The sequence below is a fragment of the Cnephaeus nilssonii genome (genome assembly GCF_951640355.1).
Source record: "Cnephaeus nilssonii genome assembly, chromosome: 2".
Taxonomy (NCBI): Eukaryota; Metazoa; Chordata; class Mammalia; order Chiroptera; family Vespertilionidae; genus Cnephaeus; species Cnephaeus nilssonii.
This window is the reverse complement of record NC_137073.1, coordinates 103,217,786-103,245,485: the sequence shown is the minus strand read 5'-3', so window position 1 is coordinate 103,245,485 and position 27,700 is coordinate 103,217,786. Positions and strand designations below refer to the sequence as shown.

At 41.3% G+C, this 27,700-nt stretch overlaps 1 protein-coding gene across 4 annotated transcripts in view; it reads right to left on the bottom strand.

Moving 5' to 3' along the window:
- The window catches only part of SEMA5A (semaphorin 5A), a 392,963-nt gene that overhangs the window by 238,411 nt on the left and 126,852 nt on the right, over window positions 1–27,700 (bottom strand). For all 4 annotated transcript variants that reach the window (XM_079793136.1, XM_079793135.1, XM_079793138.1 and 1 more), the window contains one exon: window positions 8,509–8,704. In XM_079793136.1, coding sequence (XP_079649262.1) covers window positions 8,509–8,629 — 121 coding nt within the window. In that variant the 5' untranslated portion in view covers window positions 8,630–8,704. The remainder of the gene's footprint in view (window positions 1–8,508; window positions 8,705–27,700) is intronic.

Sequence of the window (27,700 nt, the reverse complement as noted above, 5' to 3'; positions counted from 1 at the left end):
CCCCAAGTAAACTCACAGGAGAAAAACACATCTCCTGTTAATGAAACTAAAGAGAATCACACTTGGTTTATGTAAATTTTAGTTTTTACAGAGAAAAGCATTGAGTTCAAGTTTTCTACAATTGGTATTGACTTGTTAAACTACATACAGATTCATATGAAAATATTAAAATGAAATAGTAAAATCAATTTCATGCCATCTATTTTTAATTAAAATAAATTTCCTAATTCTTCCTTGGAGAACGTAGGCCACTGTCATGCAGTCATGTCCATGTGTGATTTACAAAGGTCAAGTGGCAGCTCTGAGAACAGGTGAACAGGGAGAAACACTAGAAACCATTTTAATCAAGATTTCCATACTGGAAGACTGGACTCTTACAGGGACTCAAGAAATCAACTACTACAGCTCCTGTTGTAATGACAAGGGTCCCAGAAACCAGAGAAGAGGAGAAATCCAACCAGAGCCAGGCATCACATGACTGTCTGGGGCATTAGACACCAGACAGCCAAAACTCAGAAGAAAATGCAGTACCATGGGACGTGCATGTAACTGTGGGACAGTCATGGGCCACAGGACATATATGGAGCCATAGGACAGGTATGGAGCCATGGGGCTTGCATGGGGCGGTGGGACACGTATGGGGCCATGGCACCAAAATTGCTCCTTGGGGATCCTTCCAGCATCTCCATACTTGTTTTCTAAAAGGTTAGTTGCCCTGGCTGATTTGGCTCAGTGGATAGAGCATCGGCCTGCAGACTGAAGGGTCCCAGGTTCAAGTCAAGTCAAGGGGACATGCCCAGGTTGTGGGCTCGATCCCCACTAGAAGGTATGCAGAAGGCAGCCGATCAATGATTCTCTCTCATCATTGATGTTTCTTTCTCTCTCTCTCCCTCTCCTTCCCTCTCTGAAATCATTAAAATATATATATATTTTTTAAAAAGAAATGTATTTTAAAAATTCAAATAAAAGGTTAGTTCAATGTGCCTCCAAGGGTAACTGAGGTTGCCCAAGTTACACCATGTATAGTCCAAAGTGCAGCAGGTAGTAGGCCAAGCAATGCCAGTGCTCCAGAGACTATGAGCAAGTCAAGGGAAAATAGGAAGAGGCAGGGCAGAGGGCAGGTTGGCAGTTAGCAGAGCAAAAGGAAATTTGTACGTGGCCACTTTGCAAACAGCTAGGACACAGCCTCTCAGAGGTGGGAGAGGCTGGGGGTTCCCAGAAGTTAATACTCAGAAGAATCAACAGAGAGGTACAAAACATGTCATATATTCTTATTGTCAACATTAACAAATAAATGCTTTTACCACAGATATGAATACTGGGAAATATAATTACATGATTCAAAAGAAAAAGAGAGGATCCATAAAAAATAATCATTAATCCTGTGGAATCAGACTAGAACCCAAGTTTAAGATTCTGTGCTGGACCCTTTCAGTCATGATTCTTTCAATTACCTTTGACTCTTTGTGGGGATAAAGGCAACTGTTCAAATTCAAGGAACAAGTGCCCCACCCCAGTCCTGCCCAGTGATGGCCCAAGCTAGCAGACTCATTTTGATCCCTTCAGATGCCCTTCCTAAGATCTGGGGTCAATTGTTGCTAATCCTTTATCAAGTGTCCATATAGCTGTTCTGAATTAAGTTCCAAAATGATTCTCAGGCCAATCAATGATCCCTATGTAGGAAGAGACTCAACAAGAACACCAACGAGTCAGAGATAAAGATCTCAGGGGCCTAAGATTGGAATTAATCTTAATCGTGCCCTGCCTGATTCTGCAGGCAGGAGTGATTTTAGGCATTCATACCAATTGCCACCAGCTAAGCCACTGAAGAAAAGGCTCCAAATTAGTCACAATATTAAGGCTCCAACGCAAAGAAAGCCTGAGTGTGACATGACTCACCCCATCAGTGGCCTTCCTCCGTGCTTAACGTAAAATTGCTCCCCATAAACCAATTCCTATAACTGTAGCCTGCTCTTGAAATAGCTGGGTTAAACTTTAATCAATAAACAAACAAAAGCAGAATATGGCATGGTCGCCTCAGCGAGCATTAAACATTTAAAACTCATTTCAGAGATGGTTATGAGACTCAGTAAGCATGCTGAGAAACATGCTGTCTTGAACGGTCCCTATATTTTTCCCCTCTTTACTGGAATAGACTTTTAAGCAAACGACAAGGACATAAGTGTGAACGGTTGTCTGTAATGGCCAGGGTGTTTCAGCAGCCCCTGCACACTCAGGGATACATATGCCAGAACATGCAGTCAGGGAGCAACCTTGCAAACCCAGCCAGCTGTTAGAGCGTGTTGAGCAATGAACTCCGGCAGACAAGAGAAGCCCGCAGAGGCTGGGGAAAATAGTCCTGCCACATCTTCTGCCTGGCCAGGTACATCGAATCAAGACTTCCATGAAGGGAGGGGCTGGGCAGGATGAAGAGGATAAAAGGGTTCAAATACATGGTGACTAGGCTCTGGGTGATGAGCTCACAATGCAATGTACAGATGTTGTATTATAGAATTGGACACCTCATATTTATATAATGTTATTAACCAATGTTATCCCAATAAATTTAATTAAATTTTTAAAATTTAAATAAATAAAATGTTTAAAAAAGACTTCAATAAGATGTGCTTATGCCTGGCCAGCATGGCTCAGTGGTTGAGCATTGACCTATGAACCAGGAGGTTGCGGTTCAATTCCTGGTGTGGGGCATGCAGGAGTCAGCCGACCAATGATTTTCTCTCATCATAGGTGCTTCTCTCTCTCTCTCTCTCTCTCTCCCTTCCTCTCTGAAATAAATAAAAACACATTTAAAAAAAAAAAAAAGATGTGCTTAGATGCATTAAGACGTTGCTATAGCATCTGGTTCACTTCACCGATAGCCTCTGTGCAGAGTGCCTCCAGGGTTACCACACTAACTCATGATATTCTAAATGTACATGGAAATTAAGATCTTGCAAGTCAAGACGGTCCAGTCCTTCTTGTATTTCTCCCTTATCAGTATTTCATCCTGCTTTCTCAAACCCTCTTGTGGAGTCGTGTGTTACAGAAAAGCGGCCATGTAGGTGATCGGTGGCCACCTGTTCAGCTGTAACATGAGCCATTTCAAGGACAGAGGGAATCTTTGTGTGTGATTTTGGTCAAGTCTTATCCCTTGTTCAGAGAAGCACTTCCTTCCTAAAACCCCCGTACTCTGGGCCCTTGCCCTGCCTACTCCTTCTCAGCTGACATGGAGGTTCTCAGGAACTCCCTCCCCGTCCAGCCACCCCCACCCACTAACTTTCCTGCATCCTGGGTGCCTTGGCCACTCTCCCTCCAGCCTCACTGGAGGTGGAGTCTCTTCCTGTAAGCTAATCCCCCGCATCCTACCCCTCCTACAGCCCTGGACTTTGCCTAATCAATTATCTCCCCCTATTCTTCTCTCTTCAGCCTCTTGCATCACCTGGCTTCTTCCCATCACCATTTAGGGATGCTTAAATAATACTCTCTTAATAGCCATCCCCTGTTCTCATGTCCCTGCTGGCTGAGACAATCATTCTCTCTTTTTATATTGATTTCTTCATCCCACATTTATCCCTCTGCTCATCGCCATCTAAGTTTTTCCTCCTGCACTGCCCTAAACCTGCTCTGATAAATGCTCTTTGTTTTTTTGGTTGAATGGGGTCCTCCCAAAAGACTTATTGAAATCCTAATCTTGGATACCTGTGAATGTGGCCTTATGTAGAAATAGAGCCTCTGCAGAAGTAATTAGGTGCATCGAAGTCATGTGGGTTAGGATGAGCCCTAGATGCAATATGACTGGTGTCATTATAAGAAGAGGAGAGGACAAAAAGACACACAGAGAGAAGGCCAGGTGGCTACAGACTCAGAGATTGGAGTGATGAGTCTACATGCCAAGGAAGGTCAACGATTGCTAACAACCCTCAGAAGCCACAAATAGGAAAAGAAGGATTCATCCCTGGAGCCTTCAGAGAGAACATGGACCTGCCAACACATACCATTGCTTTTCTTGGAACACAGGATTTTCAGTGCTAACCTAGGAAAGTCCCTGGCAAACCATGGTGAGTTTCTCACTCTACCTTCTGGCCCACATCTTCCGTAACTCTCTGCATCACTGAATACTATGATGGCCACCTCCCTCTTGAAAAGTCCCCTGTTCTTGGATCCCATGATGCCTTGTTCTCAACTAGATAATTCCTTCTGATGGCAGGTAAAAACTCAGCTTTCTCCATCTAAAATCATCACATTCCTCAAATCTATTTCCCCTTCTTCCTTCCATATGGGATAAACAGCCAAGAACTTGAGGATCATATTCAATGCTTCCTTCTCCCTCATATACCCATTAAATCATCAACAAAAATCCCCTTCAAATTCCTAGAATCCACCCACTTCTTCCCATTTCTACTATCGCTCCCTCAGCCCAGACCCACATAACTGCTCCCTCTGATCAGAGCAGCAGTCTCAGAATGGGCTGTCCCTGCCATCATGTTGCCACCCTCCAAGCTGAGCCTGTCCAGATAGCTGGTGGACTTCTTAAGATGCCTTCCAACACCTTGCATTATAAAGCCCCACTAACCACTTTAGCCTCACCTCGCTTTACATCCTCTCTAAAACTTAGACTAAGATTTCGTGACTCCCTGTACATGCCTCTTGCAGAACACTATTCTCCCCTCCCTCACTTCAGGACCAATGCACTTGTTCTCTCCCTGGAACACCTCCCACTTCATGAGATTCACACACACCTGCTTACCATCATCTGGGACTGAGCTCTGGCATCACCTCATCCTAGGAAGCTTCCTTAATCACACTCCTTCAGACAGGCTGTCTGGCTCAGATGCCCCACTGCTAAGTTCCCATAGGCCCCAACAATGGTACCAAATAGGTCCCTTAATAGGATATAATACAATGGTCCTTTTGGTTTATATTCCTAAAGGTATTCAAATATGTTAACACAGACTGTGTTTTTTGCCTCTAGCTCCTCAATATTTAGCACAGACCCTCTTACATAATAGGTACCAATTAAATGTCTGTTGTACATTCACTCCTAATTTAGAATGTGCAAATTAAAATAAGCTGAGATGCCACTTATGAGCTATAAGATTGGCTCAAATCCGAAAGACTAATAGTATACTTTGCTGGAAAAGCTGGTCGTAAACAGATACTCATATCCAGAGCAAAGAGAATGCAAAATGGCACAACCTTCATTAATGGAAATTGGGCAATATCTAGCAAACCATGTTTATTTACCTTTTGACACAGCAATCCCAATTCTAGGAATGTCTCCCAATGGTACTATCGCAAAAATATTAAAAGTTGACTGCAGGAGGTGCTATTAATTTTAATAGCCCATTTAAGTGGACTATTTTAATGGCCCATTTTAATAGTCCATGATCACAAATGACAGAAAATAACCTAACTATGTTCATCACATAGTAAGGGCTACGTAGCTATAAAAAGAAATGACATAAATCTATACTACTAGTGAGTGGCCTCCAGGATATATCATTATGTCAAAAAATGCTACATAGAGTAAAGTTTCTATGTATGCAAGCTTTTATCTAAGAAAGGAGGGCAAGAATATGTGTGTGTATACATATATGTTTGTATTAAAAAACAAGCATGAACTTTAAACACTAAGTAAAAGGTTAGCTAAAAGCAGAGACTAAACAGGTTGAGGAAAAGAGGAAGAAAAGCTAGTTTCCTTGAACATCCTTGTTTGATGGATTTGACTTTGAAGCAACACATAATAATGAGATGTAAATTTTAAAAATCTCTAAAAAACAAAGGCAAAATTCAACAAAACTAGTTGCATTTTGAGTTGGCATAACCATACAAGAGGAAATTATTTCAAGTGATTTCAAGGCAGTAATTCTGCTTTAATCTCCCAATGAAATGTATACGCTACCACCGAAAAGAAGAGAATCATCGTACAGGGTTTTCAGTAGTCAAAAATGATTCCAGTTGCATGAAACTGTTATTCCGAAACAGCTGAGTATATATTCAGGAAAAGGCAAAGGAATAATTATATTGGCTTCAGAGACTCAGGATTCTGTGCACGGGAGAGAAAGATGTAGACAGAAGACAGAAGAGGTTCAGGAATACCTGACAGTCCGGAGGTGACTTGAAACTAACTGTCTAGAGCAGGGGTCCTCAAACTTTTTAAACAGGGGGCCAGTTCACTGTCCCTCAGACCGTTGGAGGGCCGGACTATAGTTTAAAAAAAACTATGAACAAATTCCTATGCACTCTGCACATATCTTATTTTGAAGTAAAAAAACAAAATGGCAAAAACACCTGCATGTGGCCCGCGGGCTGTAGTTTGAGAATGCCTGGTCTAGAACGTATATATGGTGCATTTTTTAAAAATGTTCTCCTCAGTTCAAAACACCTAACTGAGCACCTCCATGCAACATCAGCCAAAAATGGCAGGTTGTTGGGTCTACGTAAGGAAATGACTAAGAGGAGTCAGTGACATCTTGTTGTCCCAGAGTGTCAGCAGGTAATCAGAAGCAACATGGGTTGTGTCAAAAGAACTCAGGAGCCAAATTCAAGAGGCTCACAGGGGCTTGAGATGTGATTTCACCATCTATAAGAACAAAAACTGTAACTGCTTCAAATAATATATCAAACATTACACCCATGTATTAATAATAACTCTAATAATCAGCCCTGGCTGGTGTGGCTCCATTGGTTGTAGCATCATCCCATGCACCAAAGGGTCTCGGGTTTGATTCCTGCTCAGGGCACATACCCAGGTTGTGAGTTTGATGCCTCGGTAGGCAAGTGTCTCTCTCTCTCTCTCTCTCTCTCTCTCTCTCTCTCTCTCTCTCTCTCTCGTCAATTAAAAAACATATCCTCTGGTGAGAATTAAAATCACCATAATCATCAAAATAAGAAAAATAAACAGAAAGCAAACATTACACCTTATTTGTCCTCTTTGGGTAATGCTAAAAAAACAACTCACTAGTCTTAAAGAAACTGATTCAACCATTCCTATATAAGGGGTACCCTCAGGATAATCAAATAAGATGGTGAAGAAAAGTTGTTTTGTATAGAAATATTCTTGCCATTAAAAGAAGAAGAATGACAAGATGAGGAAATTCCAGGTTTGTACCCATGAATAAATCAGTAAATTTAGGCAGTGATCATCAATGACTGCTAACTTCACACCCAGTCATTATCTGCCTCCAATGGAAGTACACAGCACCATCCATGACAGAGTGGAGACAGAAAGATCTGAACTTGATTCTAAGCAGTCTTGATATCACTACAAATTTACGGGCACATTCAAGTCAGGACATTTGAACAACACCAATGGGATGCATTTGGCAAAACCCACACTGTGGGAAATTCTATACTACTAAGAACTTAGAGTTTTTTAAAATATTAATTTGCAAGGGGAGCAACAACAACAACAACAAACAGTAAATGATTAAAAGGACTCAAAAGAAAAAAAAGAAAAAAATAAAAGGACTCAAAAGATACACCACCGATTGCAATATGTAAACTTGATTTAGATCTTGATTTAATCCCACTGTTATAAAAATGCGTAAGCATCCATGAGACCCTCTGGGACCTCACAATACTCACCAAATGTCTGGTGACATTACGGAATTATTTTTTGTTGTTGTTTGTGTCTGTTTGATATGATAATGGTATTTTAAGTTCTCTTTTTTTGACAGTCAAACTGAAATATTAAAGATACAATTATAAGATTTATTGTTTGCTTCAAAATAATTTGGTGGGTGTGGTATGAACTACAAGTGAGGATTTATTTAAAAAAAAAAAAAGTAGGCCATGAATTAATAAATACAGGGTTTGGGTATTCCTTAAACTATTTTTTCTATTTTTGTCTATTTGAAATTATGATACAAAGTTTAAAAAGTAACAAAACATAAAACTATTGGATAGATTATTAAAATACAATGACTGAATAAGTATGATTCACTTGATAATATAACTGAGTTCATTGAGGACAGGGATAAAGACATTTCGATTTCTTCCTGCATGCTGAGTGTCAGGGGTGAAAAGAACCCTAAATAAATTCTAATTAATGAAAAAACACATGAGTGGATACGCATAACAATTCATTAATCCCATTGATCCATAGAGGAACAGAGACAATTAAACCAATTCTGTCTGCCATACAATGCCAGTTAGGAACACAAATCACATGTTTTGTGGCAAGACTAAGGTTTTGTGGGGAAATGCTGAGCTGAGATTTTTTTTTGTTTTCCTTGACTTTGGTGTTATATCTGTGGGTCACATTTTTATGCCCTGGTTCAAAGGCCCAGGATGCTTCCAGCACCTGCTACATAACAGTGGTCTCAACACAGGGGCTTCCTTATCTGTGAAAATTCTTGAGTTAGTGATCCGTTTCTGGACATGAAGGATTTCATATTTTTGCTCCTATTTTGAACAATGTCTAAAATAAGAGTAATGGAGCAACTGCTCTCCTCTGTCACTGAGTGTGGAAAGTGCCGTGGCACTCAGAGCATGCCTGCCCCTTACCTTTATAGGAAATGACCGGGTGCTCCGCTCTCTGGCACTGAGAAGCGTCTGTCGTGGGCTGGGCCAGCCTCCACCAGCCCAGGCTGGAGAACAGCCACGCGATGACACAGGGGCCCTTCATGGTGGGCAGGAGGGCTCGGGCTCTGCGCTTGTCTTCTAACCAGAAGCTCGTCCTCCCGTCATGTGGGAAAAGTGTCTGAAACACAAAGGAGAACACCTGGATGGAACCGAGCTCAGGGGTTCCGGTGGTGGCCTTTTGGTCATGCCCTGTTACCCCTACCTTAAAGAAAAGAAAAAAGAGCTGAGAGCTTTGACAAGCAGACGTTTCTCTAGCTTATATGTCAGACACATGTGAGTGTATGTGTGTCTCAATAAGGACCTTTTTCTCACAATAATTTTATGAGATAACCCATTTTTTATAAAAGGAGAAAGGTTCAAGTTTAAGCTCCACGGAAACATCAGGGTCACTTTCCATGGAATGCAGTTTAAGCGCTGTGATCATCAATTGGTTTTCCCTTGGAACATGCAAACACAGACCTATCTGTGGAAACCCTGAGAACCCTGCCCTTCCTTTTTAATATTCAAAAGACCCTATTTAATAAGGCCATAACCATTGTCATTGACTTATAAGCCAGTTATTAATATGCTACCCGACTCTTAAAAGTTGCCCATATTTAGTGAATTTATCCCTTGAAATGTATAGACTTTGCAGGTCATCCATCCTTTGCATGGATGACCTGCAAGTCTCTGGCTAGGGACCAAAAATAAATCCAATGAAATCTATACTGAGCACCTACTGGGTGAGATGAAATTACTATACTGGGAGTGCTGATACTTGAAAGCCTATGAATAATTTAAAAGATGAATAAGCTTTAAAATAAGATAGGCTTATAAAAATAACTATAATCCAAGTTGTTAAAAAGCCATAAAAAGAAGCAGGAATGCGGTGGGAGTTGAGAGTCCTCATGCTATTTAGACAGATGAAGGGTGTATCCACAGAGGCGCTCACGTTTGAGTTTCATTTTGGAGGATAAAGAGGATTTCAACAGATGGAGATTTCTGGAAGGGCATTCCATGCCAAAGGAAGAGGATGAAAGGATGCCCTGGAGAGGCAAGAGGAAGGAGTAGGCAATGTGTTTTGGGAACAGTTTACTATACTTGACCCAAACACCAGGGGATATAAAAGGAGATATAGTGGGAAGCAGCTTACAGAGTAGGTTGGGTTAAGGTTTGGAAGGCAAACTATACTAATGTCCAAGGTCTCTATATTTAGGCAACAAGCTACCATAGTATATTAATATTACATTAGATGAAATGTTAATAAAATTATTCTTACAACAGTGTACTTGGGAAATTGGGTAGAAAGGAGAAGTTCATTTGAGGACACTGCAATTGCTCAGAAGAGAAATAAATGAAGTTGCGACTTCTAATGGTGTCAATGTGAATAAAAATTCAGGCAAACATTCAAAGTGATGGGTTAGCGAAAGTATGGCAAATTAAAGAAGGCTACAGATTCTTTGAAATTCCACCTGTTAAGGTCGGGCTCTGACCCCTCTCTTGAATCTGGGTTGTCAATGTGACCATGTGGCTCAATCAGATACAACAGAAGTGATGGTGTGCTAGGTTCCAAGCCCAGCCCCTAATACTGCCAGTCTCTACTTCCTATCTCTTAGCACGTGCTGTTTGGGCACTGAGACCCCAGGCAATAAGTCCAGCTACCCTGAGCCTACCATGCTAGAGAGACCACCTAGAGGAGCTCTAGTGACATTTCCCACAGAGCCCAGCCTCCCAGCCCTCCCACCAAGGCATCCACATGTGAGTAAATGTGGAAGCCACTGATGACTTCAGTAGCGATGAGAGCAAAGGAATCACCCGGGTGAGCACTGTACAAATTCCTAACCTGCAAAGTGTGAAATGAAATAAAATGATCATTGTTCTAATCTGCAAAATTTAGGGAAACAGAAAGTAAAGAGGCATGGATGGACTCAAGATAGAGAATATAAGAGACTGTGAAGATGGTAGTGCCGTTGTGTTTAATATGATAATCAATAGAAGAATTTTGTTTAGAGGAGAATATGATCATTTAGTTTTGTGCATGTGGGTTTAAGAGGCTGAGAGAATCCTTAAGGAAAAGCAGCAGACTTGAAAATCCAGGCTGGGTGCTCATATAAAAAAAAGTCAGAGATTGCATACAATGTTTAGAAGGGTTAAAATCATGGGAGTGGTTAAATTCACCCGGGGAAAGCATGAGGAGGGAAAAGGAGGAGCTAAATAAAGTTTTATGTTTGTTTAGAAGCTGCTAATTAAATAGTCATAACACAAAGATGAGAAGAAAATCAGAGATAGCTCACCAAGCGAAAATGGAGATCAAGTTAGATTAAAAAATATAACACTTTTTAAAAAGAGACCTGTTCAACTACATCCCAATGAGTCAGACAAATGCTTTAGTGAAAAGGCAGTCAATGATCAATTTGGGGGGACAGCCCGACCAGCATGGCTCAGTGGTTGAGCATGGACCTATGAACCAGGAGGTCAGGGTTTGATTTCCAGTCAGGGCACTTACTCAGGTTGCAGGCTCAATCCCCAGTAGGGGGTGGGGAGGAGAGGGGCATGTGCAGGGGGCAGTTGACCAATGATTCCCTCTCATCATTGATGTTTCCCTCTCCCTGGAATCAATAAAAATATTTTTTTTTTAAATTGGGGGAAACAGTTTCAGTAAAACAAGAGACAAAATCCATATGTCAAAGAACCAAAAAGGATTAGAGGGAGAAAAAGTGGGCTGGAACATGGATGGATAACTTGAATGCCAGGTAAGCAAAGAACATTCAATGAAACCAGAGAAGCACTAAACAGTCAATGTTAGGAAAAGTTTAGTGTAAAGAAAACAGATCATGAACTGTGGCTTCTGAGAAGTGGTGAGTGGGAAGAGACTGTAGATTTAAGAGGGAGAGGAGATATCAAATAGAAGACCCAAAAAATGCAAAAGCTATTAGGGTCCTTGTAACGGACGTGGTTATGACTGAAGAAAAGAGGCCTCATCCTCTAACGGAGTGTCCCCTGAATATATGGTGAGATTTCACAAAGAAGACACATGAATTTTAGGGGGCATCAGATTTCTCAGTCTCTATATGTTGAGTCTCATTGACTCAATGCTCCCATTGATGAAACTGTACACTTTGAGGAGAAGACGGTGGAATGACTATAAATCATGACTAAGCTAGAGTATGGCTTCTGTAGGAGTCAGGGACCCTGAGCATGAAGGTGGAGGAAGGAATGCAGAAGAAAATTGGGAGCTAGGGGGTGAGGGCGGGGCACCTATCCAACGGGGCCACAACCCCTGCCCAGACACGGTGCGCCCTAATGGACAATGAAGGCACAGGAGTTCTTTTTTTTCCTGGGTTATAAAATTAAAAGATGATTAATTTCACTCTTGGAAAAGGTATCATAGTCTGAAAAACTGGGCACGGCTCTAGAATTCCAGTCTAGAGGTAACTACATGAAGTAGCCCTCCTTTTCTTATCCTTCTGACCTGAGACTTCACAGAGGAAATTTCATCAGATGACATAACATAGAGTAACACTTGTTAGAGGGGCTTCAGATATAATTTAATGCTGTGCAGAGCAAGGGCATTTGAAGCACCCTCACCAGCCCCCTGGAGATAGATTATCACCGATCATGTCAAAACAAGTCAGCAATGATAAAATAACACAGGAAGGCTAGTGAAAGTACCAGTAAACCCTCAGAAAGTGCTAGCTCTGTGGCAGGCATGACACCACACTTTCACGCTGTGCCTGGCACCCAACGGGCACCCAGAGCAGTACCTCTGACACATTATCTCTCACTGGGCAACACTCCATCGGAGATGGATGGGACCCTGCCTCAGCCTGACCTCCCAGCCTGAGTTCAAGTCAACTAGGGACTACGAGCAAATTTTTCTCTTGCACATGATTTTTCAATGTGTCAGGCCCACACCAACATAGACTCCCCTGTCCTACCTATGAAATGAGTTCCAGTGAACAACCATCCATTGAAACTGTCCAACGTCAACAGCCATGAACTTCTCACCTCAGTGCCAGCAACTTTGCCTCCTGAAGGAAAGGTGGGGAAAAATAGCTCAAGTGCCTGGATGTGGAAAGGGACCATTAGAGAAGGAGGAGATGCCACGTCAAGAGGAGAGCAGCTAAAATGGGACTCGTAGGCCCACGATGATGAGATGAAATTACATGTTTGCCATGAAAAACTAAGTGAAGCACTTTTAATGAGAACAGGTGATTTTTAGAAGTTTATAATTTTCAGACTACATAGCATGTTACCTTTTTTCTTAAAATAAAGGAACTATAAACAATCCTCGTGGTAAGATGCCAGGGCAGGGTATTCACCATCTTCATTTACAGAGTGGGCTTTTCTGAGCTGCCTGCCATGCATGACTAACTCCCTGAATGCCTTTACTCTAAGGAGGCTCCATCCTAGACTACGTAATTCCATCTTCCACTGAGTCACGGAGCTCTGGCCTCTCAGTGACGGAGGTGGGGAGGCACATAATTATACCAGGGATTTTAGTGCTCAATCTCAGCACTGTGACATTTAGAGCCAGATCATTCTTTATTCCGGGAACTGTTCAGCGCATTTAACAACATCCTGGCTAGATGCCAGTAGCACCCCCGCCCCATCTGTGCCAACCCAAATTGTCTCCAGACACTGCCAGTCACCCCTGGTTGAGAAGCTCCAATTTGTGTGCACCTCTCCCTCTTTAGAAATTAAATAAGCTATCATCACTTGAAAGATTATTTAAATACTAGTGGCCCAGTGCACGAAATTCGTGCACAGGGCGTGGGGTGTCCCTCAGCCCAGCTTGCACCCTTCAATTTGGGACCCCTTGGGGGATGTCCGAGTACCAGTTTAGGCCTGTAGGATAAGGCTTCAACCGGCAGTCGGACATCGCTCTCGCAATCCGGGACCGCTGGCTCCTAACCACTCACCTGCCTGCCTGCCTGATCACCCCTAACCACTCTGCCTGCCAGCCTGCTCACCCCCAATGACACCCCTGCTGGCCTGCTCGCCCCCAACTGCCCCCCCTTGCTGGCCTGCTCGCCCCCACTGCCCCCCCTTGCTGGCCTGATAGCCCCCAACTGTCCCCCCTGCTGGCCTGCTCACCCCCCACTGCCCCCCCCCCCGCTGGCCTGATCACCCCCAACTGCCCTCACCTCCTCGCCTGATTGTCCTTAACCACCTCTGCCTCAGCCCTGCCACCATGGCTTTGTCCGGAAGGCCTCCTGGAAGGTCTCCCGGTCTAATTAGCATATTACCCTTTTATTAGTATAGATATAGACACATATTTATATTTATATATATGTATATATCTCAACTAAATTTGTATTGAGTCACGTCAGCAAAATTTCACTAAGAATAAAAGTCATGTTAATAATAACTATTTGTTACATTGGAAAATATATTATGAAGAAATTTTTAAGAGATCACTTTAAGTAAATGTTGTTCTAATTTCATCCCACTCCCTCTGAAAAATTAAAAACATATTAGGTGAGTTAATACTAAACAAACAATTTTGCAAATAGGAAGATTTATTACAGCAGGCTAATTTGGGCTACAAAATAGAAGCATTTTTGTTGCATCTATTTCAAAACCCCTGAGGCCTTCCTTTTAGTTTCCTGATGTGGGAGGATCTCTCTACAAGCTCCATCTAAATAAGCAAAACTCTGAGTATAAGTGTGTGTGCAATAAATAACATTTCCCATTCACACCCACACCACAAATGAATAGGCTTTAGGGAACAGAAATAACTGTTCCTCTTAGTTTAAAAAATGCTGTCAGATTTAAAAAAAAAAGAAATCAAAAGAATGAGCACTTACACATGAAGTTTGCTTAGAAAACAAAGTCTAACTAGTTATTAATAAACACAGATCCAAAATAAGCTTAGTGTGCTTCTGTTCAGAAGTGGCTGGGTTTCTTCTGAGCCTGAGGTCTACTGTAAAGCTGGAAGTGGCCTAATCCTTTGGCACATCTCAGAGAATCCATAAAGCCAGGACTTCCACTGGGGAGAAGACAATGAAGTCAGGTGAGCTGACTGGGACAGGACTCAGGAAGCCGTGCCCCACACCTGCCCACTGCAGAGCCCTTAGTATCAAAGGGCTGAAGGCAAAGTTGAGGAGACTGCTGCACATGTGCTTCTTAATAATACAAAGTACAGCATGTTGTAATGTCGGATGGACAGCTCTTCTGAAATGTGTATAATTGCATTCCCTCTTCCCATCTCCTGGCCCTATTCCATGGGATCCGATGAACCAACTGCTCCCCCAGAATTAAGTCCCAGACTAAATTGAAAGCAGTAGAACCATTGAAGAATCATTCCACCATCCAAATAAACCATATGGTCTCATCCCCACACAACCTGGCACAGCTAAATACGGTACCTGTTGCACAATCGTCAGCTCCTGCCAGGTAAACAGCCCAGGCCTTTCAAAACTCTCAGAGCTCCCCCAAGGCATTCCAAAGAAAACACTCTGCCCCTTCACCAACACCCATCTCCTCCAATTCCACCTCCACTACTCCCACTGCAAAGGCATCCCTCCAGCCTGCTGGCCTAGTCAGGATCCTCAGTCAGCCTTGCACACTCATCTGCACGTTGCTGATGCCACGAGCCCCACACCTGCCCAAGTCTTCCCACTGGGCTTGGTTCCGGCTGGCATCCACTTCTGCATACACAAGGCCACCCACTCCAGCCCACGGTGGCAGCTCTTTTCCAGGAACCCCAATGTAGCAATTAAGGCCTGATTCCTCATCAAAGGTTACATGTATAGGCATACAACCTTTCATATTCCTACATTTTGATTTCTCCTTTTTATTATAAACCACCTATGGATTGAACATTATAGTCCCAAGTTTTATGCATTCCAACATGTTGAATATGCAGTCTCAGGGAATTAGAAATCACATAGCCAATGATCTATTGAGCATTTATAATTTACCCATTGAGCAAACATCATGGTGAGGTGGTTTATTCATTCCCTAGGCACATATGAGACAGGACTTGTCAATGATTCTGTGAATTCGAGAGCTGAAAGGGGAGGTTGAAATCATCCAATCTCTCTCTTCACTCTGTGTCTGAGATATGAAGACTAGGGTCAAAGGCACCTCATAGGTTATTGCTGTAAGATCAAGTGTGTTGTGGCAGCCACACCAAATAGGTGAGGCTACTACCCCCTGGCTCTTTGCAAGGCTTGCTCAATCTTCCCACTCATGCTGGCAGACACTTTTTAAGGGCCACAAGATCAGATGATTTGAATCAACTCCAGTAATGTATCCCCAAATTTCATAATAAGGAGTAAGTCCTTGGCACAGAAGCAAGAGGAGTTATAGGGGGAATCATTAACCAATCAGCCATATTGAAGGTCGTCACCTATGGGCAAGAGACAGCACTCCAACATAGGGGGCAAAGATGAAGAGGACACAATGAGGGCCCTTCAAGGTCACAGTTAAGAGTAGTCAAGCAACTAAAAATCTATTTTTCGATAATTATCAAATAGAAATAGAAGTAAAGACTTAGGAAACCCAGAAGACAAAGGAATTCCCTCTAAATGGAAGAAGGCAGAAGTGATGGCTTCTGAAGGAGTTCAAGTTAAGAGTGTTTAAAGCAGCAGGAAGAAATGATCCAGGACAATCAATCTGATGTGTTCAAGGCTGGAATCAATGTATTGAATGAACCTATGTTCTTTTCTTGCAATAGTTCAGATATTTTAGGTACTGAGCAGGAAATAGGATTAAATGAAGAATCAATAAAACAATAAACTTAATGCACAGTGTGAAAGAAAATAGATTATTCTAATCTTTTTCAAAAATAATAACTGAACATTTTATTATTTGGAAAATGAGGTGAAATTACAGGTTTCTTCTTATGACGTTGATTCCTAGGGGGAATCAGGATGCTCACCAGACATATTGCATCTTCCATATTTACATACCTTTTTGTAAAAATTAGATCCTTTTTATATTATTTTAACCCATGTGTCTCGACTGCCAAGTTTCAGCCAAAAGAGGTTTAACATCAATGAATTAGTGAAACATTTTCAGGAATGTGTTAATGAAAGCAGCGACTGCCTTAAGGAGAGAAGCATCATTCTCTGCCACCCTTCAGGTAACTGAATAAGAATCTGGGTTTCTTACTCCTAGATTTTCATCATATCTGAATGGAGATGAGATGGAATTTTATGGTTATATGAAATGACCTCATGGTATAAAATGGGAAAAAGCAAACATTAAATTATTTTATACATTTCAATAATAATTCGGCTCCAATGACCTTATTTTATATCTCTCTTCAAAGGGAATTGTTATTGCATTTTTGCCTTTTTCCCCTACTTTAGCTCCAGATCGCCTGAAGGATCCATAAAAAATAAATGAAGTCCATTAGATAAAATTATTATTTACACAAAGGCAATAATAATTTTATCTGTCAGCAGGTTTTAAAACTAAGTGAAAGTTCATTTGAATCTACTTCTGTGTTAGCTAAACCAACAATTGAGTCTTTTCTAAAAATGAAAATTTAAATAATGGGTTTTCAAGGCAACAATGGACAATTTCTAAAGGGTTTTGGACACAATAAGATAATCAAGTTATAAATGACTCTCATGGTGTTGAAATTATTATTCATAGCTTCCATTTGTTTTTAGTTAAGATAAGCAGAACTTGGAGTGCAATGTCTTTGCCAACATGGGAAAGCACACAATGGTAGCAGGAAGAAAAGGATTCACCCTTCCATCTTCACTGTTCTGGTCAACATCACTGGTCACCTCCTAATTGTCAAATCCTGTGAGTCTATGCAACTGGAAGTCTCCATGGCACATGTGCCCACTGACCTTTCCTCTTGAATATCTTCCGAAATCCTCTGTTCCCTGGTTTCAATAACACCTGAATCTCCCTGTGCTCCTACTGCATCCAGAACTCTTATTGCTCAGTCCTCCTGTTACATGAAGGTGCACCCCAATCTCTCTTGAAGGTTCATCACTTCTCAGCCTACACATTCTCAATGGCCTTTTATTAAAACTCACATAATATTACAAATGTTCTAAAAACTGGTGACTTTCAAATCTATAACTCTCTTCAAAACTTTTGTACGTGATCCAAACTCATAAATCAAACTAGATATCTTCACATAAATAACCCAGGTGCCTCATTTAAAGGTGACTTCAATACCTGTCTTCACCAGCTCTCTTCTTCATGCCTATTTGCCCTCATATCCAGCCACACAGTTTACTCAGACATCCAACTCAGAATCTGAGGACCCACACCCCTCACCTCCCTTTCCTTCATCTGCCTGAAGTTCATCTTTCAGTTGGTCACTATGTTCTGATAACCCTTCCCTCACCCATATCTAGAATCATGCCCACTTCCCCAACCTGACCAACCCATCTATTTCTCACTTCTGCTGGGTCAGCTGTTTTTTATGGGTTTCCCTGCCTCTAGACTCAATCCTTAGCCCCAATCTCTGAGTAGCCTTCTCTGATTTTTTCCACTTTGCCCCCATCCTCATCTGGCCCCACTGTACATCAATACTCATTTCTATTACAGCCTTTACCACCCTGACTACAGATACCTGGGTATCTGCCCTATTCTTAAATAAGGCTGTGAAAATCTCCACCTCTGGATAACGCAAGACATAGTAGAGGCAAGCCATCACCAACTGAGGAAAAAGTTAATGGGTGAAAATAATGCAAACCCACATACACATCTCTACCTTCTTAACAATATTTATGCTTCCGTTAAAATGCTATTCATGTTCCTTTTTCTTCAATTCTGCTATTCATTGTCACAGATGTTTTATTCCTCTGTTAAAAATTCTCTTAACATCTGGTCCAAATACAAGGATTCCCGTGGTTTTGAGAAATGTCCTTTCTAAATGTCATAATTTTCCAATTAATAGTCAAAGGGATGAAGGGATTACTATAGGCAGCCCAGCTCAAAAGAGGAAGTCTCCGGTGCCTGGAAACTGAAAGCTCATGGAAGAGCTCACCATGGCGTGTTAACCCTCAGAGGTTGGGATACCTCACTCTGGCGCACCATCCCCTGTTGGAACACATGAAAGTCAAAGGACAAAAAAAGGAGGATGTTACAATTCATAACAGAAATAAACTCATCATATTCATTATTCTAGGATGAAAATGCAAGTATCTTGAAATATTATCTAGTGAATTCACACATAATAGACTGTTAATATATTTGGAAAACCAGAATATTTAATAAAAGGCCCTGAATTGGTATTTTCAGATTTTAGTTGGCAACCACACTCGGGTATGATATCTGATGACACTTATTAGGCCCAATGGACCAGAAATGGCAAAGTCAGTATATTTGAGTCCACTTAAATCTGTCATAATCTTCGGTCAGATCTCAAGGGCAGTACACTTGCTTATTACTTTTGACTCAGTTTATTAAAAGCAAGAATAAGAAATCCTCATTAAAACAGAAAATTAACTATAGTTAATAATATTGTTTTGCATATTTGAAAGTTGCTAAGAGAAAGGAATCTTAAAAGTTCTGATCACAAGAAAATATTACTGAGACATAGCATATCAAAATCAAAGATTCTAGTTAACAGAAAATATAAGAAACTGCAAAGAAGATTATGTGATTCTGAACAATATTAATATATCTCTTATTTTCCTGAAATAAACCTATACCAACAAGTATTTTCATTCCTTCCTGTTTGACAGACATAGAGACAAGACACAAGAAGGCCCCACAGATAAATGGAAGAACTAGTGATTTTGACAGTCAAGACCCTGGCCATCTTGCTGTGCTGAACACCCTCTTCTTGTTTATACTTCATTTCTGCAATGACCATACTAACCAGGGATTGGGAGCCCTGCTAGACACATGGATCATTGGGCTTAAGAAATAAGCAGATGCTCTATTTCTAAAACTGACCTCGTGTTGGGCCTGAACATGTGTCCTCAGAGAGAGAAATTTCACTAAGTAACCAGCCACACCATCATTCACTGGTCCTAGAGCCAGAATCCTAATTGACCAAGATTTCATTCAGCCAATGATGAAAGAGAACCAGCCCCCACACAATTATGGATAGCCTTCTCCATGTCTTGTGCCATCCTCTGCCCGCCATCTAGCACCCTCCTTGAAGGCCCATGATGATGAACAGCAGTTTCATAATGGTGAATATAAATTTATATCCCAGCTCCAACCTGCCCCTGAAACTGCCACTTCCATCACTTTTCTCTTCCACTGAACAAAGAACCACCTCCAATCAAACATGGACCTAGAAAACGACCAATTCCCCCTCCTCGAATCCACTTCCTGTCTAAATCTCCCCGTCACAGGTAGTCATTTTTATTTCTCTAACTCCTCCAAAGGACACTCTAAACCAGGCGTCCTCAAACTACGGCCCGCGGGCCACATGCGGTGCTTTTGCCGTTTTGTATTTTTTACTTCAAAATAAGATATGTGCAGTGTGCATAGGAATTTGTTCATAGTTTTTTTTAAACTATAGTCCGGCCCTCCAACGGTCTGAGGGACAGTGAACTGGCCCCCTGTTTAAAAAGTCTGAGGACCGCTGCTCTAAACCATCAATAAACCCTAACATGTGGGTCACATGCCTGTCCCCTTCCCGCACCTCTACTGCTGCAAGCCCAGGTGAAGCCACTCCGTATCTCACCCGGACTGAGCAGAAGCCGCTTGAGTGTCTTGGGGCTTTCCATGCTTGTCCCCCAGGAGTCCATCCTCTATGTTGCAACCAGAGCAATCGTGGTAAAGAATCTAAAACAGTGAGACTCACAGAAGCACAGACTAGAATGGTGGTTGCTAGGGGCTGGGGATGGTGGAAATAGGTAGATGTGGATGAAGGGGTACACAGGATGAGTAAGTTCTGGAAATCTAACGTTCAGCATGTTAACTACATGTAAGAAGAGGACTTGAAGTGTAATGTCTTTGCCAACATGTGAAAGCACACAATGGTAGCAGTTAATAACAACACTGTGTTATATACTCGAAATGTGCTAAGACAGAAGATCTCAAATGTTCTCACCACACATGCAAAAAAAGGTAACTAACTACATAAGGTAATGTGTTAATTAGCTTGATTGTGGTAATCATTTCACACATACGCAGGTATCAAAACATCACGCTGTACAAGGTAAATATGAACAATTTTTATTTGCAAATGATACTTCAACCTGTAGGCCTTCCTTCCCCCGGCTGCCAACACCGGCTTCCTTCCAGCAGCCCAGACCCGGACTTCCCTCCTCCGACCGCCCGCAGGCACCCGGGACCCAGGCTGGCTTCCCTCCAGCCCCAACGTCGTCAGGAAGGATGTCCAGAATGATGTCCAGTATAATTAACATATTACCCTTTTATTATTATAGATAAAGGTGGAAAAAAACAAGTAGAATAGAATATTTGAATATTTAAAAAAAATGTATGTAGCTGCACTTTCCTTTCCTATATAAAGAGGGGAAAAATAGTTAATCAGATTAGGGTATTTTCCTCTGTTTAAAACCTTGCACGTGCTCCTTTTGCAACTTTCCAAAAATGCAAATCCCTGATCCCAATCAACAAGAACTGCTGTGTCTGGCCCCACCCACTTCTGCACCTTTCCCAGAATCCCCAATTCTTCTGTTAAGAAAATTTTAATAGAGGAATAAAATATCTGTGACAGTGAATAGCAGAACTGAAGAAAAAGGAACATGAATAGCATTTTAATGGAAGCATAAATATTGTTAAGAAGGTAGAGATGTGAATGTGGATTTGCATTATTTTCACCCATTAACTTTTCCCTCAGGTGGTGATGGCTTGCTTACACTAGGTCTTGTATTGACCAGGTCACATACCTGTGCATGCAAGTGTGCATGCTCCCCCGCCCTCCCCCCGACACACACACACACACACACACACACACACACACACACACACACACACCTTCTCTCTGATGTTTTTGACCACTGAGCTCATCACCTTTCAGACAGCACTTGCTGGCCCACAGGTCCAGAGATCTTTTCTCTCACTTTGGGTCCTTTCAAGGAGACTCCTCATTGTTCAAATTATCCTCGTAAGAAAGGAATCCCCCACAACACCTCCTAAAGCACTAAGCAGTTGTCACATAAAACTACTTGAAATCGTTCATGTCACTTAGAACTACTTAAAATTTCTCAATGGGTGTATTTGTTTATAGCCAACTAGGAAATAAGCAACTAACTGGAGGATTGAGCCTTGGTTTTGTTCACTCGACATCCCAGGACCCAGAAGGTTATTATCACACACATAATAACCGACTGACTGGCTAGGCACTAGAGGAGATAGACACCAAGACAGTCTTTGTCCAAACAATGGAAAAATCATTGGGAAGATCTAGATACTTTCTGCCAGTGCTGCTGAATAGTGCTTACCACAAGATTTAGGAGAATTTCTATGGAAAACCACAAGTTCACTCACAAGGCATCAGTCTTTTACGTGAGATTTCAAGAGAACAAGTCAATAAAATCCTTGAATTAGCTACCACATAAGCATCGAATGATTAGCACGAAATGTGATGCAGGGAAATGCAGACATGCTGTGAACATATGGCATTTTATTCTTCAGCTCATTAGCCTGAGAGTGGAAAGGTCATTCAGGACATCACAATAAAGGTCATCATGGCTGAAATGTAATCCCAAATGCTTTAAATTCCATAATGAACAGACAAAAGGAATGATTCCTAAATATAAGTCCAGAAAAAGGAAGGTCAAATTGCATCAATTTGGCAAGTTGTTCTCTTAGCAGTTAAACACTGCCCCAGGATGTCTGCGTGCCTGCCTCTGCTATGCAAAAGGTTAGGAACTTTCTAACGGTGCTCCTCAGTCTTCAGCCCAGTGGTCCTCCTGTGCAGCGACACTAGCTTAGAGGAGGCAGCAGTGCGGAGATTTTAAGAACACAGACTCTGAATCCAGACTGCCTGCCTCCCAGTTTTAGCTCCAACCTTATTAACCTTATGCCTGAGATTCCATCATCTGTAATTTAGAGATAAAAAACCATGACTTAAAATTATATGAGTAATTTGAAAGGATGGAGAGTACTCCCTAGCAATGAGGAAGCCCTAAAAAGAGTTTTAATAAATATAAACAAATAAGGACTATTCTTAAAATGTTTTTCTAAATCTTACAGGAAAAAAATTTCTAGCAACCAAATTAGTGTCTTCCTAGAAAGAAAGGATAAAATCAGTTCCCTAGACAATGAGCTATGATGGGCTATCCAGCCTGCACATCTGCCCAGGAGACATGTAAAAGAGCATTCACAGCAGCCTTGTTCCTAGTAGCAAAAAAACAAAAACTAGAAATAACACTGGTGTCCACTGAAAGAATAGAAATTTTTTATGCAATATTATATCACAGTGAATATGAATAGACTCCACCTACATGCAACATAAATATTAGAAATATAATGTTGGCAGAAAAATCAAGAATATATAACAAAATAAATCAATATTTCCTGAAAATAAAAAAGAAACAAAACTAAACAATACTTTGCATTTGCTAAAGCTATGTTAACATTTTTTTAAAAAAGGCAAGGAAATGTAAAGAGAAACGTCACAGTAGTGCTAACCTGAAAATGCATGAGTGTTGAATGAACAACAGGGGTAATTCTCCCCTTCATCAACTTCCCACAGCCAAACCTCCCAGGTAGAGTTAAACAATTCACTAATCCTCCTCAAGCCCCACACTTTCCCACACTCACCCTTGTCCAGAACACATCCCCCCACATCTATATTAGAGCCTCTGCCCTCTCTGAGGTCCAGATCTAACACCAGCTAGCTCCTCCATTCCTGGGACCATTTCCCCAGAGAGCAGAAAGGACCCCTCCACCTGGCCACCTGAGGATGCAATTTATCTCTGTTGGCCCTAGACTCTGTCAAAGTCTGACTTCTTCTACCCTGAGACCTGGATCTGTGCAGGGCCACACAGGAGAGCCTGAGCCCCACTTGTCACTGGAGCCCCTCACAGCCCACCACAGTTTCTTGCACATGGGAAGTACCTCATTTTCCTATACCTACTGAATGAATGGATCAACCAACCACTAACAAATAATGCAAAGAAGCACCAGGTTAATACAGGAAAAGGCTGGGGAAGGTGAGAAAAGTGGGAATCATGTAAATTCACTGGAAATTAAAAGAACACACTTTTGGCAGAAAAATGGAATAAAGTTGTAGGGTAGAAATTACTGAGAAAGGGGGGTAACAAATGAATTTACCTGTCAGAAATGAAAGGAACAAAGATGTAAGTGATGAAATCAATGATGGCATGTGCCTACGATAAAATATCATGCAGCTTGTAAAGCAATGTAATAAGACTACACACTGACATAAAAATCCAATAATGATGTTGAGTGGGGGGGGGGGGGCGGTATAGACATTTATCTATCTACAGAGATAAAGAAAAAGATCCAATATTTGACTAAAATAAACCAAATGATTTCTATGTTTTTATGTATGCAAGAGAAAAAAGAAAACTGATTATTCCTAAGCAGAGGGGATATTTTATCTTCTTCTACGTTGTTTGAATTTTCAACAAGCATTTATTTATTGTAATTTATGTGAATAAAAATATTGAGGTTTAGAATAAACGAGTGGGGTGAGATTAGCTTTATGGATTAACTAATGAGACTGGAGCCCTAAGGTACAGATTTAGATTCAGTCAGGTTTGACTTACTGGGTATCAGGGGGTCAGAAATAATGGAGAAACAGTTAGTGCAGGGCAGAACAGAAGCAGGGCAGGTCTAAAGAAGGGATGGTTAGAAGGTACAAACTCGGATCAAGAACTTCCCATAAGTAGTCTCCAGGCAGAACAAGAAATTCCCATTAGTCTCCTTTACAATCTGTGAAGAATAGTTGGGATGAGAACACAGAACATGCAGGTGTAAACTGAGTTAATGATGGACATTTCTGAAACTGGAACCTCCCCTCCTTTCCTTACTAAATGCCTTTTAGCCAGGAAAAATAATCTTCACTCTAACCTACAGAAAGGAAATTGGTTTCATGGGCCTTGACAGATAAACTGCACGATGCAAAGCTCTCTGCTTCTATTGAGGAGGAATGCTCGGGCACACAGCATCGACAGACACTTTCCATCCTCCATGGCAATGCTGCGTTTTTGTCCTCAAAGCTGCCACTTTAGCTTGGTAAATAGAACATCCCTGTGAAATCATCCTAGGAGAGCTAGCACACCTGTTTGTTTTGTCGATAAGCAATAATTGCGTTTCCGGCTGAGTGCACAGATGAAAGTGATGCACCTTCTCTAAGATCATATATAAGAGGCAAAATGTTATGCTTAATCTCGCTGTTCTGGAAAATTCCTGCAGTTCGCTGTTTACAACCACAGTAGCACAAGAAGCAGCTCATTAACCACGGAGATGAGATTGGAGGTGATGGGGCTGTGCGCTAACTCACAAACAGCTCAGTCTGGAAAAGCCGATATATGCGGAGCACAACATGCCACGTGAACCACAAACAGATCTATCCAGTGCAGTAACTAATCTAACGGATCACAGAAGTTGACAAGTAAAGCTACCTATTTGAGAAGTCCGGGGGAAAATGTGTTTCCACGTGTAGAATTTGATGCTGCTTTACTGACTGCCATTTTTGAAATGCAAACATGAGGCTGTGGATGGTGGGTATGGCTGTTTAACAAAAAGGTGTTTGTTTTTATTTCTCACCCACACACACATTTTAAGGAGCTTTAAAGTATTTATACACTTTGCCTTGTGGTTTTATCTCTACAACATTCTCTGAAGGAATTCATCAAAGATGTCAACAAAGATTTGCATTGAAATGTTCTCCTCTAGGTGAATTATTACATTGATCCAATCAGGATTCGGAAGCTTCTATTTAGGGGGATGGAAGTGGTTCTATACAAATTAAGTATATAAGGAGAGTCTGTTTTTTTATCCTCACCTGAGGATATTTTTTCCATTGATTTTCTTAGAGAGGGAGGGAAGGAGGAGGAAGAGAGAGAGAAACATCCATCAATGTGAGCGAGACACACCCATTGATTGCCTCCCACATGCACCGAGACCAGGGCCAGGGATGGAACCCTTGACCAGGAATGTGCCCTTGACCAGGAATCGAACACACCACCCTTCAGTCCTCAGGCCAATGCTCTAACCATTGAGCTAAACCAGCCAGAATCATAGGAGAGTATTTTTTTTAATTCTTTGTTGTTTAAAGTATTATATATGTCTTATTTTCCCCCCATTGACCTCTTCCCAGCCACTCCCACCCCCCTAGTGTCTGCGACCATTGGTAATGCTTATATGCATGCATACAAGTCCTTTGGTTGATCCATAGGAAAGTATTTTTAAGAGAAATTTTAAGAACATGAGAAATGCTCAAGATATAATATTAAGTGTATCCATAGGAAACCAAACTGTGTATGGCCTATAAACAAATGCACACACACAGGCACACACCCACAAAGGTGTGCTCACACACATACACACACCCACATTCTCATATTGAAATATAAATATACAAACACTGGGATCCTGGGCTATAAGTCTGACTCTACACTGGATGCAAATCCTAGCTCGACCTCTTGCTGGTTATGTGTCCTCTATTTCCATCTTCAGGTGCAGATAACCTTTGTGCCTTTCTTACAAGGTTCTGAGGATTGAATAACTTAATCCATGGAAAACACTTAGAACAATATGGGCCCACTGCAATGCTCACAATTGTTAGACATGACAATGGGGATCTTCACTGTTACAATTAACATCTGGAGGAAAATGCACCCAATCATTAGGATGTTCTGAGATATGCAGGTCTGCACATTTTTAATACTTTTGGGTGTTTTTGCAAGTTAACTTCAAATGAGCATGTGTGATTGATTATATCAGGCAAAATTTTTAAGAAATACTACAGAGAAGGATCCAAATGAGTTGGGGACTTATTTCCCTCACTGACTCATTTCCACCACCACAGGATAGAAGCAGCCCTATCTAATAAGTCCAGTTTGGGCTCATTGGTTAGGGTCAAGCATGAAGATGCCCTGCAGAAAAAGGCATCTTTTTATCTCCTCAGAGCTAGGTCATCATCTAAAAGGCATGTACCTTACTCAAGAGCATCTGAGTGGTCCTATTCTGAAAGGAGAGCGATAATCTCCAAATGAAAATAAAAATAGAACAAGATAATAAACCCAACTTCTCTAGAGGGAATTCCACATGGCCAAATATTTTACTCACAGTAGCAAACTCGAATTTGTAATTTTTTTTTATACCTAAGCTACGCATTGACCAGAGAGTTACTGACTGAAGCAAGCGCAGAACAAAGTATCAAGAAAAACAATATGATGTTCAGAAGCCTAAAAAAAAAATCCAACAATGGCATGGCTTCAAATGCCAGATCCAATAAAAGGCGTGGGTGGTGGTCATCCATAACTTCCTAAATGGAAGCCAGAGCTAAAGTTCAAAAGCACCATCACTGGGCTCTTCATTTATCTTGTAAGTTTCCTCCACACACCACACTGCAGATAAAATACAATGAGATCATAACCTTTCAAAAGCTTTACTTTATTGTCTAATATTTTTCTCCAGTGTTAATGGTGATTCTCACAGATTACAAAGAGAGGGGTTATAGGAAGGGGCAAGAGTGCAGGCACATTGAGAAAATGATTTCCTAACAGAAGAGAGTCACAGGAGAGGAGAGGAGCATCCGGCATGGTTAGGATACTGAAGAACTCTAGCTCAGATGTACCAGGTTCCAACCCCCCTGCAGCCTCCAGGTCAGAAGTCTCCCTCATTTACCAAAGTTATCCATGTGAATGTTACCATTTTCTGCATGCAATGGCATAAAAAAATTTGGAAGAATATATGGCAGCTTGAGAAATACAGACCTGAGTTTCATCTGAACAAGAAACTATGATCCAGAGAAGTCAACCTTCTAGCCCTAGGTTATCGTCAATCTAGAAAGTAGCATCCCCTGGAGTTAAATAATTTAAAATACCTTTCACTATTTATAATTACTTTCTAGTATATATTATCTATCATCAAAAATTAGCCTAGTTTATATTATTTTATATTATATTATCAATTGATCATATTACTATGTTCTATTACTTAATAATTGTGTTGGTGGAGACCTGGCTAGAATCCCAAGAACTGTCATCTCCAACATGCATACCACGCACACCCTTTGACAGTCCCTGGA